The sequence below is a fragment of the Mobula birostris genome, chromosome 6, assembly GCF_030028105.1.
Source record: "Mobula birostris isolate sMobBir1 chromosome 6, sMobBir1.hap1, whole genome shotgun sequence".
In the NCBI taxonomy this organism is placed as follows: Eukaryota; Metazoa; Chordata; class Chondrichthyes; order Myliobatiformes; family Myliobatidae; genus Mobula; species Mobula birostris.
This window is the reverse complement of record NC_092375.1, coordinates 86,492,859-86,507,241: the sequence shown is the minus strand read 5'-3', so window position 1 is coordinate 86,507,241 and position 14,383 is coordinate 86,492,859. Positions and strand designations below refer to the sequence as shown.

Sequence of the window (14,383 nt, the reverse complement as noted above, 5' to 3'; positions counted from 1 at the left end):
TGGAGGGACCCAAGTGAAAACCTCCCTGTACATGGACGATGTCACCATCTTCTGCTCTGATCCGAGGTCAGTTCGCAGGTTGATTGGCACCTGCGAACAGTTAGAGCTAGCGTCGGGGGCCAGGGTCAACCGCACGAAGAACGAAGCCATGCTCTTCGGCAACTGGCCCGACCGATCCAGCGTCCCCTTCACCATCAGGTCTGACCACGTGAAGGTGTTGGGGATCTGGTTCAGAGGGGCTGAGGCGTGCAACAAAAACTGGCAGGAGCGGACTGCCAAGGTGAAACAGAAACTGGGACTGTGGGGAGGGCGCTCCCTGTCGATAACGGGCAAGAACCTGGTCATCAGGTGTGAGGTGCTCTCAGGGCTGCTGTACTTGGCGCAGGTCTGGCCCGTCCCCCGCTCCTACAGCTCGGAAATCACCCGGGCTGTCTTCAGATTCGTCTGGGGATCCAAGATGGAGCGGGTGAGACGGACCGTCATGCACAAGTCCCTGGACAATGGGGGCAAGAACGTCCCCAATGTCGCCCTCACCCTGATGGCCAGCTTTGTATGTGGCTGCATCAGGTTGTGTGTAGAACCCAGGTATGTGGGCACCAAGTACCACTATGTGCCCAGGTTCTACCTGTCGCCCTGGCTACGAAGGATGGGTCTGGCCCCACTCCCGCGCAATGCCCCAGTCAGCTGGTCGTTGCCGGCATACCTGTCCTATGTAGCAAAGTTCTTCCAGGAGAACGCCTTTGACCACAGGGCCATCAGGCAGTGGTCGGCACGTAGTGTCCTGCAGGCACTGCAGGAGAAGGACGTGATGGACACAGTGGGGTGGTTCCCTGAGCAGACTGTCCAGTTCATCTGGCAAAATGCCTCATCGCCAGATCTCACCAACAGGCACCAAGACCTTGCCTGGCTGGCGGTGAGAGGGGCCCTCCCAGTCAGAGCCCTCCTGTACGCCCGGAACATCGTCTCCGCACCCCATTGCCGACGGGAGGACTGCAGTGAGGAGGAGTCTGTGACCCACCTCTTTGCACACTGCCAGTTCGCAAAGAGGGTGTGGAGGAGAATGGATGGGCTAGTGTCACGTTTTATCCCCAGCAGCTGCGTAACAGAGGACTCTCTGATCTACGGGCTGTTCCCGGGGACGCACACGGAGACCAACATCCGGTGCTGCTGGCAGATCATCAACTCGGTGAAAGACGCTCTTTGGTCGGCCCGAAACTTGATGATCTACCAGCACATGGAGATGTCCGTGGGAGAATGCTGCCAACTGGCACATTCTCGGCTGCAGGAGTACGTGCTGAGGGACGCACTGAAACTCGGTGCAGCCACCGCAAGGGCCCGGTGGGGAAGGACCACAGTATAGGTTTCTCCACCTGTGGGAGTGGGAGGGGTCGGTGGGCGGGGAGTATACCCCTCAACAATGATATGCTAAGCTGAACTACTGGAGTGCCACATGGGTGGCTATAAATACGGATATGTACTGAGAAATGGAAACGTATGTAAAGGATGAAAAGTTATTGAATGGTTTATTGTATATATTTATTTTTGAATTTTTGAATAAAGTATATTTTGAAATTTAAAAAAATGCCTTCTCTTCCTCACCATGCCAAAGTACTCCTAGAAAATGATGACTAATGTGATTTTAGATCTTTGTGCATTATACTTAGCTGCTTTTGTAATCCATCAAGAGAAAGATTGCTATAACCTGATCCTGTATTTGGTGAGGTGAGGCTATCCAAATATCTTGACAGATGCAACAAAGTTATCAGTCGGTGGTGCTTGACAATGGAGTACAAAGATATTTAACAGCATAGGAGCATGTGGAGGATGTACAGGTTTCCCCCGCCATCCGAAGGTAGAGCGTTCCTATGAAATGGTTCGTAAGCCGAAATGTCGTAAAGCAAAGAAGCAATTACCATTTATTTATATGGGAAAATTTTGTGAGTGTTCGCAGACCCAAAAATAACCTATCAAATCATGCCAAGTAACACATAAAACCTAAAATAACAGTAACATATAGTAAAAGCAGGAATGATATGATAAATACACAGCCTATATAAAGTAGAAATACTTTTCCACAATCATTGCCTGAACTGTTCTCCGTAGTGAAAATCTCACACAAGCGCCATCGGCAAAAACACTCTCTCCAGTAACCTTTAAGCTATGAAGCTGCCAGATCATAGCAAATAACAGGTAAAAATACACAGCCGATATAAAGTAGAAATAATGTATGTACAGTGTAGTATCACTTACCGGAATTGGGAAAGCGTGGAGCACACTGATGATGGTGTGTTAGGCTGAGTCGTCGGAGTTTGGCTGGTGCAGTGGCCCCCACCCTCCAGCCACCAACCGATACCGATCTGTGAAGCATGCAGTGGTCCAGCGGTAGCCGGGAGACACACAGCACATCTTTAAGAAAAAAGCCGAAATAAACATGCTAATTAATTAGGTGCAACCCAACACGTAATTGTCGGCCCAGATCAGTGCCGATTTCGGATTGCATCGCCTCTGATCTGGGCCGACAATTAGGTGTCGGGCGACACCTAATTAATTAGCATGTTTATTTCAGCTTTTTTCTTAAAGGTGTGCTGTGTGCCTCCCGGCTACTGCTGCGTTCTCTGCGAATCGGTATCTGTCCGTGGCCCTGGGGTTGGGGTGGTGGGACACTGCGGTGTCATCTGTTTCCATTAGGGTAGGCAGCTCATCTTCTCCTATGACTGCCCGCCTCAATGTCGAAGGTCGAGGTTCGTCGTCTGCTGTGGCTGATGTGGAAGGCTTGCTTCTTTGCTGAGCCTCACGCATTTTTCTATCATACAGTTCTTTGTAAGCACTCAAACCATCCTGCAAATATCCCCTAAACCGATGTACCCATTCAAAATTAAAGTCATACTTTATCATTGCAGTGAAAATCTCACGCAGTTGCTTCACGTTCATTTCGCTACTGCATTCAGTTTTGATTGTTATCCTTTCCTCTTCCAATTGCATCAGCTCTTCATCTATCAGCTCTTGGTCATGGGATGCCAAAACCTCTTCAACATCATCTTCGTCAGCTTCCACAAGCCAAACTCACGTTGTCCTTGCTTCATTCACCACGATCGAAACGCTTAATTATGTATAGTTTTACGCTAAGTGTAACACCCTTACGAGCTCTTTCAGGCTTTTCCAACACCTTAGAACTCATCTTGCAAACAGCTGCTCACAGGCACGTGTTTCAGCAATGCCGGTGAGAATGCCGTTCCGAATCTGGGGGAGAGTGGCTGCTCGGGGCACGCGCTGCCTTCTTATCACGCACTGATTTTTTTTGTAACAGTGAAAACACCTTCTGAAAGCGAAAACAGGTTACTAATGTAGGTCTTTGGTAACAGTGAGGTTTCGTAAAGCGAACGTTCGAAAAGCGGGGGACACCTGTATACTGCTTGGAGATTTCTCTTATAATTTTAATTAGTCATGACTGACCATTGATTACCTTCTCACCTGGTCCTTTGTGTTAATTCCATTTTCAGTAAAGGCAGATCAATTATCAACTTGAATATTAGGAAGACTGCACCTCTTCCTAGAGATACTGCCTGGCCTGCTGCGTTCACCAGCAACTTTGATGTGTGTTGCTTGAATTTCCAGCATCTGCAGCATTCCTCATGTTTGCATCAACTTGAATATACTCGAACGTCCACAATCTTCTACGAGACAGAAATTTCAATGTTCAATATCCTTTCATCTCTGTTTTAAGATGTCAGTCCCTTAATCTAAGATCAAATCGTTGTTCTAAACCTGCCAGCAGGGAATGTATCGTTTCAGTGATTGTCAAGCTCTTTTCTGTTTAAATGAAGTGGACTGAAGGTAGTATAGATAAATGCTTGTATGAAATGTGAAACTGACGCTGTCATCAGAGCAAAAAAAGAAGGCCAGCAGCATGCTATTTGCATTCCTAGTTTCTAGTTGCGCTTCTCCACATCATTCTGAAGACTATCATTTAAAATTTTCTCATTATTTTATAGTTCCAGTTTTTATATATTTATACCATTTTGAGAAACCTCACTTAAGAATAAACCAGTCAACTTTTTATTGTATGTTTTCAGACAGAAAAGTGCAGAATTTCTCTTATTATGTCAAAGTCTCAAGATTGATGGCAGTGTGAACGAGAGAGCTTGGACAATTTGGGAGTCATTGCCAGCACTTTTGGTTGATGGCATTGCATTAGTAAGTATTTTAATTTGTTTGATATCTTACTTTGGACCTCAGTTTTTAAAACATTGGATATCTATAACCATTTTCACTTTATTGCAATTTAAGTTCTTGAAACCTAAATTTTGGTAAAAAAGAAACTGTTCATATTTTACTGAAGATGAAATACCATTTTGAAGTAACTGGTGAGATTTTATTAAAAAACAATAGTATCCCCCACTTGTCATGCACCTCATTTCCTTACTTGAATTCTGCTCATCTGCTGTGTATAACCTGCTGAGGTGATGCAATTTTCAAAAAACCAAGAAAAGTACTATATTGACAAATAATAATATTTTCAAGAATATTAATCATTTAGTTAAATATAGAACATTAAATACATTTCCCATTTCTAGAAACTTGTATGTGACGATCATTCTGACAATTAAGGAATGACATTCATCCATTCTTGTTCATGAAACCTTAGCTTGCAAGTGGCTGAAGCTGACTGGTTTTTGCTTGCTATCTTTGCACTGTTTTTTCTAAAAGCAAGGTATCGATGGGATGCACCTTACTGGGAAGTTCTGTGCCAAACTACCAATTTTTCTTTGTTGCCAAGTGCTGTCAAATTTAGGATTCCCATGTAAGCATAAGAAAATCCAAACCCACTGGCTACTTCATGAAGTCGAACACTAGAGCTCAGCAGATAAAACCCTTTTAGTATTACTTAATTTCACTAGCAGTAGTTTCGCTTGAATTAAGTTTTTTTTTAGTTTATTAACATTTATAGTAATATTTCAGTGTTTACAATTTTCATTGTAGTTTAATATATTTTGAGCATGCTTTAATATCTTGGATTGTCAGGGATATTCAGAGATATTTGGTCCTTGATAATTTTGATAAACAGCAAATTTTGATAAACAGACATGTGGCTGGTTTTCAAGTTTTTCCCAACTGTTTCATTATATGCTCTCCTTCAGGATGCCTGACCCCCCCGCACCCCCCCCCATCATGGCAGTGTCACACAGATCCCACCTCTTAGCAGAGTGTCTCCATCTTTTTTGCCTAGGATTAACAACTTGTTAATAATGATGAATCTGCAATTGGCCCATTTTCATTTCTTGCAATGGTTATCTGTAATTGTTCGGTTACTGATTGTATGTTTGCAAAGTCTAGGGCAAATAGTTGTAATTCTACATTTAAAAAATGGTAATAAGTAGTTGTTGAAGAATTGTTCCATTTAACTAAATATTAGAAGGATACTGTAAATGCTGGAAATCTGAAACAAGACCAGAACATACTAAAAGTACTCAGCAGGTCAGGCTGTGTCTGTGGGAAAAGAAACAGTTAAATATTACAAGTCAGAACTGAAAAGTAGACAAAAGTAACTGGTTAAGCTGCAGAGGGGCATATCTCTAATACGATGAATGAGGTAACAGGGAATAAGCTGTAAACAGGATATGTGGTTTATGAGTAAATGGGAGCAGTTGACAAAAAAGGTTTGCGTTATGAAATGCAGAGCAAAAGGATTGTACCAGTAGATTAGGCTGAGCATGTCCTTCACTCTCAGGGACTTGCTGCATTGATATGACAGATGGATGACTTACCTGGGACATCAAGTTACCTGAAGCTGTAAAGGATAATATTGAGTCTGGAGGGCTGCAACGTGCTCAGGCAGAAAATCAGGTTCTTTTCATCAAGGTTGCATGGGCTTCACTGTGACAGGAGAGGAGACCACAGTTAGAGCCGGAGTGGGATGGGAAATTAAAATGGTAGACAACAGGAAGCTCAGTGTCACGAGGATCTTTAGAGGTTTTGTTTGTCTCTTTTTCCAGTTCTAGCAAAGAGCCTGTGACTGGAAATGTTAACTTTTATTTTTACTTCCGCATGCAGCTTAACCTGTTGAGTACTTACAGTACTTTCTGTTTCATTTAACCGTTGTAATTTACGATCAGTTATTCTGATAATTATCCAGTAATTGGTTGGAATTTTTGTTGTAACTTCAAGCCCTGAGTCAGAACTTGAGTATAATTTACAACTATTGTTTATTGCCTTCAAATGGAGCATTGTATTATATTTTCAGAGAGGGAGTTAATTGAGGATAGGATCTGCTGATACAGTCCATTGTTTGATCTGATTACTGCATGACAAGGAAAGGTGGGTTTGATTTGCACATAGCCTTTGTTTTCTGGTTATGAAAAGATTATGTCAGATTATGTCCTTCGAGATGGGTGAAATGCTGGAAGCTTTGCTGTGAATCTTATATAAGTTCACACATCAAAGTTGCTGGTGAACGCAGCAGGCCAGGCAGCATCTCTAGGAAGAGGTGCAGTCGACGTTTCAGGCTAAGATCCTTCGTCAGTTCTTCAAATAAGTTCTTTTGTTTTTCCAAACAGCACTTTTAGATTAGGCTTTATTCCATTGGTATTGGCAAGGCAAGAATTGAGGGATCAGACAGGATTCTTTGAATCCATGAGGCAAGTTCAGCAAGGCAAAGAGTTCCTAAATGATGTGGGTGTAGCTGCCTGTGAGTTGTGAGTTTTGTGGTTGTGAGTGTTATAAGGTGGGGCAATTTCTGCCATTTCATTGGCATTTACATTAAGGTTTTGATAGTTGCCCACGTAGCCAAGTTGTACTACACACCAGTGAGTTTAGTATGGTAGCTACACCTGAGCATCATACTTGGCAGTAGGGAAAGCATATGCGAGAGCACTCCTTTTGTGTGGTTGTTCAGTTTTCTTATCTTGCTAAGTTTATCACTCACTTCTTTAAAATGCTTAAAAGCCATCAAGCATGAGCATTGACTGGGTGCATAGCAGGGACTGGTTCTTTTGGAAGAATGCTTTAATTAATGTTTTTGCTCCTAATTATCTTTGACTAAAGTTCCTTCCAGGAAACTTCAGTTGCTGTTTGCATCTTAGTGTTCTGAATAAGCCTAAATCTAACCTAGGCTTGAATTTTTCTCCAAATCCAGGGGAGATTTCTCAAGGATTGGCTTGGTTTCCTAAGATGGATATAAGAGAGAGAAATTGTCTATGATGGATACTGCTTCACCTCCATCACTTAACTTACCTTCCTTTCTCTTGCTGTCACAAATTATTTGTATCAATTTTATTTACCCACTGATTAATATTGTCCTCAATTGTCCTGTTCTTCCTTAGCTATTTTTACTAGGTCATTTTTAATTCCTGAAACCATACTATTTGAAAACATAGTAGAAATTTATTTTTCCTAAATATCGGTAACAAACTAGTTAATGTTGTTAATCTTTTTGCTCCCTCCTAATGTCCTCAGCCTTCTAAATTTAAATTTATCATGTTATCATTTGTCTGTTAAAGTTCTTTTAGCAAATTACTTTTAACATCACTGCTGTTCTGAATTGTGGATCTTGGCAGCTCACTTTCTTTTCTCTAACAGTTAAGGTTAATTGTGGAAACAGATGTAATTTTTATTTTAAGTTCTTAAGGCTTAGCAATTTGAAGTAAAATCTTTTTAAAAAAACTGATTATCTAGGCTGTGCAACATCTGTGGAGAGGAAAACAATTCGGTGACCTTTCATCAGAAGTGGAAAGGTGAGAAAATTAGGGACTTTTGTCTTGCAAAGAAAAGACAGGGTGGAGAGAAGAATGGGAATGTCTGAGATTGGGTGCTGACTAGACGACACAGTTGTTTTTGGTGCTTGTAAGGAAGAGGAATGAATGCTAGGAAATCATAGCTGCCCAATTATAAGCAGAGTAAAAGTGAAACAAAAAAGACAGAGTATGCTGAAATTGGGCAATGCAAAATAGAGAAGATGATGGAATTCTGAAATAAAAGAGAATATTTGTGATAATCTGATCAAATATCATTTTTTAGAGAGGAGAACTGAGTTAATTTTGCAAATGTATTGGCTAGAAAGCAGGAAAGGTTGGTTATTTGAAACAGTTGAATTCAGTAAACAGGCTGAAGGCTTGTAAAGTGTTGCTTCATGATGTTCTCTTGAGCTATTTTGGAACAAAATCACAGAGATCAGATGGGAGCAGGATGGAAAATTCAAGTGACAGGAAATAAAGTGCAGGATCACCCAAATGAATATTGGGCTGCTTCGTGTAGAGGAGATTGTAAATGTAATACACTGAATTGGAAGAAATGCAAGCAAATTGCTGTTTCACTTGGAAGGATAGTGTGGGTCTGTGAATGATGGGAGGAGATGATGTAAAATGGAAGATTTAGCATTTCCTGCGAGTTCGTTGGTGAAGTGCAGTGTGAAAGGAAGTGGTTGTTGTAAATGAAAGTGTAGTTTGGGGAGTCACAACATGAATTGTTCCTTTGAGATGCTGAAGGCTGAGGCAAAGAGAAAACATTCTGTAGGGAAATCTGGTAGTCGCTATATTTTTGCCTCCTTTGATGAAATTCCACTTACAGTTTGACCTTTGTCTTTGGCTCCTACTCTATTCCATTGAAAACCATCTGTGTAGGAAAAGGGGAGGTGCAACGAGACCTGGGTGTCATTGTACACCAGTCATTGAAAGTGGTCATGCAGGTACAGCAGGCGGTGAAAAAGGCGAATGGTATGCTGGCATTCATAGCAAGAGGATTCGAGTACAGGAGCAGGGAGGTACTACTGCAGTTGTACAAAGCCTTGGTGAGACCACACCTGGAGTATTGTGTGCAGTTTTGGTCCCCTAATCTGAGGAAAGACATTCTTGCCATAGAGGGAGTACAAAGAAGGTTCACCAGATTGATTCCTGGGATGGTAGGACTTTCATATGATGAAAGACTGGATTGACTAGGCTCATACTCGCTGGAATTTAGAAGATTGTGGGGGGGATCTTATTGAAACGTATAAAATTCTAAAGGGATTGGACAGGCTAGATGCAGGAAAATTGTTCCCGATGTTGGGGAAGTCCAGAACGAGGGGTCACAGTTTAAAGATAAAGGGGAAGCCTTTTAGGACCGAGATGAGGAAAAACTTCTTCACACAGAGAGTGGTGAATCTGTGGAATTCTCTGCCACAGGAAACAGTTGAGGCCAGTTCATTGGCTATATTTAAGAGGGAGTTAGATATGGCCCTTGTGGCTAAAGGGATCGGGGGTATGGGGGGGGAAGGCTGGTACCGGGTTCTGAGTTGGATGATCAGCCATGATCATACGGAATAGCGGTGCAGGCTCGAAGGGCCGAATGGCCTACTCCTGCACCTATTTTCTATGTTTCTATGTGTAACTGTTCCCATTCACCTTAGTCTATTTACACTTTTTACAGACCAATGGTGTAATAATAACCTTGCAGTAAGTCCGGTCTTATCAGTAGCACCAAATATAATTTTGTCAAGCAACATTGGTCTCCAACCTATCCCATCCTTTGATCTCTACTCTTTCCTCGTCCCTACAACTCAAAATTTGCTTCTTTTCTCACTTTTCCAGTTCTGATGAAAGATTATCAAACTGAAATGTTTACTGTTTCTTTGTCAAAGTTGAAGTCAAAGTAAATCTATTATCAAAGTATGTACATATAGTGGATTCCATTAATTGTGACACATCAGTACATTTTAGCCCAATTAATTGGCTGCCCTAATTAGCTGAAGATTCATGGAATCTATATATATAATTTAAAACAGTTCAAAAACAGAAGTAATATTTATTTTTTAAAAAGTGTGGTAGTGTTTATGGGTTCAATGTCCATTTAGGAATCGTATAGCAGAGGGGAAGAAGCTGTTCCTGAATCATTGAATGTGTGTCTTCAGGGTTCTGTACCTCCTTCCTGACGGTAACAGTGAGAAGAGGACATACCCTGGGTGATGGGGTTCCGTAATAATGGATGTCGCCTTTCTGAGGCACTGATCCTTGAAACACTCAGGAACTTGCTCACTCTCTCCACTTCTGTTCCCACTATGAGGATTGATTCATGTTCCTTTGTTTTACTCTTGCTGAAGTCCACAATCAGCTCTTTCATCTGACTGACATTGAGTGCAAGGTTGTTGCTGCGACACCACTCCACCAGCTGGTATATCTTGCTCCTGTACGCCCTCTCATCTCCATCAGATTGTACCAACAATGGTTGTATCATCAGCAAATTTGTAGATGGCATTTGAGCTGTGCCTAGCTGCATAGTCATGGGTATAGAGGAGTAGAGCAGTGGGCTAAGCACACACTGCTGAGAGGTGCCAGTGTTGATTGTCAATGAGGAGGAGCTATTATCACCAATCCGCACAGATTATGGTCTTCAGGTTAGGCAGTTGAAGATCCAATTACAGAGGGAGATACAGAGGCCCAGGTTCTGTAGCTTATTGATCAGAACTGTGGGAATGATGGTGTTAAATACTGAACTATGGTCAACAAACAGCATCCTGGCATAGGTGTTTTTTTATTGTCTGGGTGACCTAAGGCTGTGTGAAGAGCCATTGAGATTGTGTCTGCCGTAGACCTATTGTGGCGATCGACAAAATACAGTGGGTCCACGTCCTTGCTGAGACAGGAGTTGGTTCTGGCCATGACCAACCTGTCAAAACATTTCATCATCTTAGGTGTGAGTATTACAGGGTTATAGTCATTAAAGCAGCTCACACTACTTTTCTTGGGCACTGGTATAATTGTCTTTTTGAAGCAGGTGGGAACTTGTGACCGTTGCAGTCAGAGGTTGAAGATGTCCTTGAATAGTCCTGCCAGCTGGTTGGCACAAGTTTTCAGAGCCTTACCGGGTACTCCATTGGGGCCTACCACCTTGCAAGGGTTCACCCTCAAAGTTAGCCTAACATCAGTCTCCAAGACAGAGATCAAAGGGCCACAGGGTGCAGCAGGGATCTTCACAGCTGTAGTTACATTCTCCTTTCAAAGCAGGCATAGAAGGCATTGAGCTCATTTGGTAGTGAAGCATCGTTGCCATTCATGCTATTGGGTTTCGCATTGTAGGAAGTAATGTCCTGCAAACCCTGCCAGAGTTGGCATGCATCGGATGTCACCTCCAACCTTGCTTGGAAATGTTTCTTCGCTCTCCACGAGTCGTACCTGGTTCTCTTCTACAGATCTGGATCACCAGATCTAGCCCTCAGCAGACGAAGAATCTCCTGGTTCATCCACGGCTTTTGGTTCAGGAACGTGCAGCAAGTGCTCGTAGGCACACACTCACCCACACCGGTTTTAGTGAAGTCAGTAACAACGGTGGCAGACTCATCCAGGTTTGAAGATTAATCTCTGCTTTGTCTGCTGATTCAAAGCAGTCCTGTAATTGCTCCTGTGCTTCCCTTGTCCATACCTTGGTCCTCACTACTGGTGCTGCTGTCTTCAGTCTCTGTGTATACTTGGGGAGTAGAAGTACAGCCAGGTGATCAGATTGTCCAAAGTGTGGGTGTGGAATAGCACGGTAAGCACTCGTGGCTCAAAGAGACAGAAGAGCCTATTCTGCGCTGTATCTGAGTCGATAGATAGACAGACAGACATACTCTTGATGGTGGTGTTAAATAGTTAGAGATATAAAAAAAGACAAACTATTGTTTAACTGAGTAAAAAAAACTATGTATTTAAATGAAGTACAGAACAAGTTAGAGTTCTACCAATGCTACTACAGTACTATAAAACTGTGTATTAGTTCCTATTAGTTATCGATGGAGGAATTCAACCAGTGTATGCTGCCATGTATGGGGCATCATGGAGTGGTAGCTCCTCTGGATGAAGTCCATTCTGGGGCAGCTCACTCACTTTTGGTCCTCATCGGACACTCAGCTTTCACCTATGGCTCCGAGCAGCTGTTTTTATGCAACAGTGGCCACGCTGCTTCGACAAGAGGGCTAACCAGGTGAGGGTAGCTGGTGGGCCTCATACCCGGTGAAATAGGGACGTGCCTGTCCTAGCATGTGAAGTCAGATCTGGTGGACTGGCCGGATGAAATCAACAATGGGATCCAACAGCCAAGAAGGTGGTTCTACAACACTTCGAGGAGAGCGAAGACATGATGAGGCGCAGAAGAAATTATGGCTATCCACTGTGATCAGTGTAGACCCCAGTATGTGACACCTATTTGTACCACTCTCTCTGAGATTGAGAGAGTGGAAATGTGCCAGGGCAATAGCTTGTCCACATTTAAAAGCTCCTCCCGCACAGATTTCACTGTCATCGTCGGATACGTCGGACAACCAACACACTGCTGTGTTCTTTTGATTGACTGTAAATGAGCAAAATCAGTGCTGACACCCAGTGCAGATAATGGACTGACTATATAAAATGCTTTCTACAATTACCTCCTCCAAATCTTCATTTTCATTGTAACATTCAAGATTAATATCAATACCTTCATATTCTTCATAGTACCTAATGTGTTGACCTAGAAAAATTGTTTTATTTTCACTCACATCTGTTTCTGGCATCTCCAAGGCTGAATGCTTGAAACTGCAGTGAGTAAAACAATTCTAAATGGTCTTACTGCTTATTTCTCACAAACTGTCAGTGACAAAAATCACTGCTTTTTGAACACAAACGCACACAAATGGCATTATTTAAAAACTGTTTGCACTCAGCACGGTGTAGTGTCTAATAGCCACAAAAGTTCATGCAACTGTTGCTAGTTAGAAATTGTTCAGCAACAATCTCAAGTTCCAATTATATGACATAGTGTCTCACATAAATGAAAGGAATCTCAGCAATTTTCTCAATTAGTTTTTGTTCTTTAAACATTGTCCCAAATAAGTGGCTGCCTTGGTTATCTGATGGACCGATTAACTAGAATCCACTGTGTAAGTCTGTCTGTCTGTCTATCTATCCATCTAGATACAGCGCAAAATAAGCCCTTCTGTCTCTTCGAGGCACGTAGGCCAGTAACCTCCGACTAACCTTAACCTAATCACGGGACAATTTATAATGACCGATTGATCTACTACCTGGTATGTCTTTGGAATGTGGGAGGAAACTGGAGCACCCTGAGAAATGCACACTTTCCATAGAGTGGACATACAGAATCCTTATAGATGATGTCAGAATTGACTGCTGACTCCGACAGACCAAGCTGTAATAGCATCACACTGACCGCTACACTACCATGGTGCATATGGTATATGTTACCATATACTATCTTCGGATTCATTTTCTTGTCAAAGTTTACAGGAAAATAAAGAAATACAATAGAATATATGAAAAGCTTTACATAACCAAAGACTAACAAACAACCAATGTGCAAAAGAAGACAAACTGTGCAAATAAAAAATAATACTGAGAACATAAGTTGTAGAATCCTTGGAAGTGGGTGTTGTAGGTTATGAAATCAGTTCAGTGCTGAGGTAAATGTGATTATACACGCGGGTTCAGGAACCTGATTGTTGTAGGGTAAATGCTGAGGTAAATGAGATTATACACGTGGGTTCAGGAACCTGATGGTTGTAGGGTAATAACTTTCTGAACCTGGTGGTCTGGGATCCAAGGCTTCTGTACCTCCTGCTTAATGGGAGTAGCATGAAGAGACTATGTCCTTGATGATGGATGCTGTTTTCTTGTGGCAGTGCTTCATGTAAGTGTGCTCAGTGTGGGAAGGCTTTTCCTGTGATGGACTGGGCTGTATCCACCACTCTCCATAGACTTTTCCATTTTTGGGTGTTGGTGTTTCCATACCAGGTTGTGCTGCAGCCAGTCAGGATACTCTCCTAACTGCAAACGGTGACATGATGATGCAGCAGTTAGTGTTGCAGCCTCACAGGCTCCAGGGACCTGAGTTTGATCCTAACCACGATTTTGTGTGGAGTTTGAATGTTATCTCCATGAGTAAGAGGATTTCTTCTCACATCCTGAAGATGTGCTGGCAGGTTAATTGGCTACCTTAAATTGCTGTTTCTTATAAATTAATGGCAAAAAGAATCAGAGTAGTGTTGGTGGATGTGTGAGAGAAAATAAGTTACAGGTGCAGGGCAAGTAGGGGAATCTGACAAATAGGGTTACTGTCTTGGTAGCCAGCATACATCAAATCACCAAATGGCCTTCAATGGTATAAGCATAATAGATGCTGCCTGTTGTGCAAAGTATGCCCATCATTTCCTGGTTTTATTTCAATTTCCAACATTTGTTAGTTTCTTTTCACAAGCAATTTGAAGCCTAAATGGTGGTGCGTGTTTGCTTTAGCTATGATTTCTATATTCATAATGATTAATGCTCTCTCCTCCTAGGAAAATAGGAGAAAATATTGGGGAATTTGCATTTTCATCGCAGCAGTTGATTTGAATATTGTTTCCTTCACTCTGACGGAGTTGCAGAAAACTTTGGATATGAAG

At 42.3% G+C, this 14,383-nt stretch overlaps 1 protein-coding gene across 1 annotated transcript in view; it reads left to right on the top strand.

Moving 5' to 3' along the window:
• Window positions 1-14,383, top strand: part of rb1 (retinoblastoma 1) — a 243,514-nt gene that overhangs the window by 15,919 nt on the left and 213,212 nt on the right. Inside the window, exons 2-3 of the mRNA XM_072260793.1 lie at window positions 4,074-4,194; window positions 14,279-14,382. Coding sequence (XP_072116894.1) covers window positions 4,074-4,194; window positions 14,279-14,382 — 225 coding nt within the window. The remainder of the gene's footprint in view (window positions 1-4,073; window positions 4,195-14,278; window position 14,383) is intronic.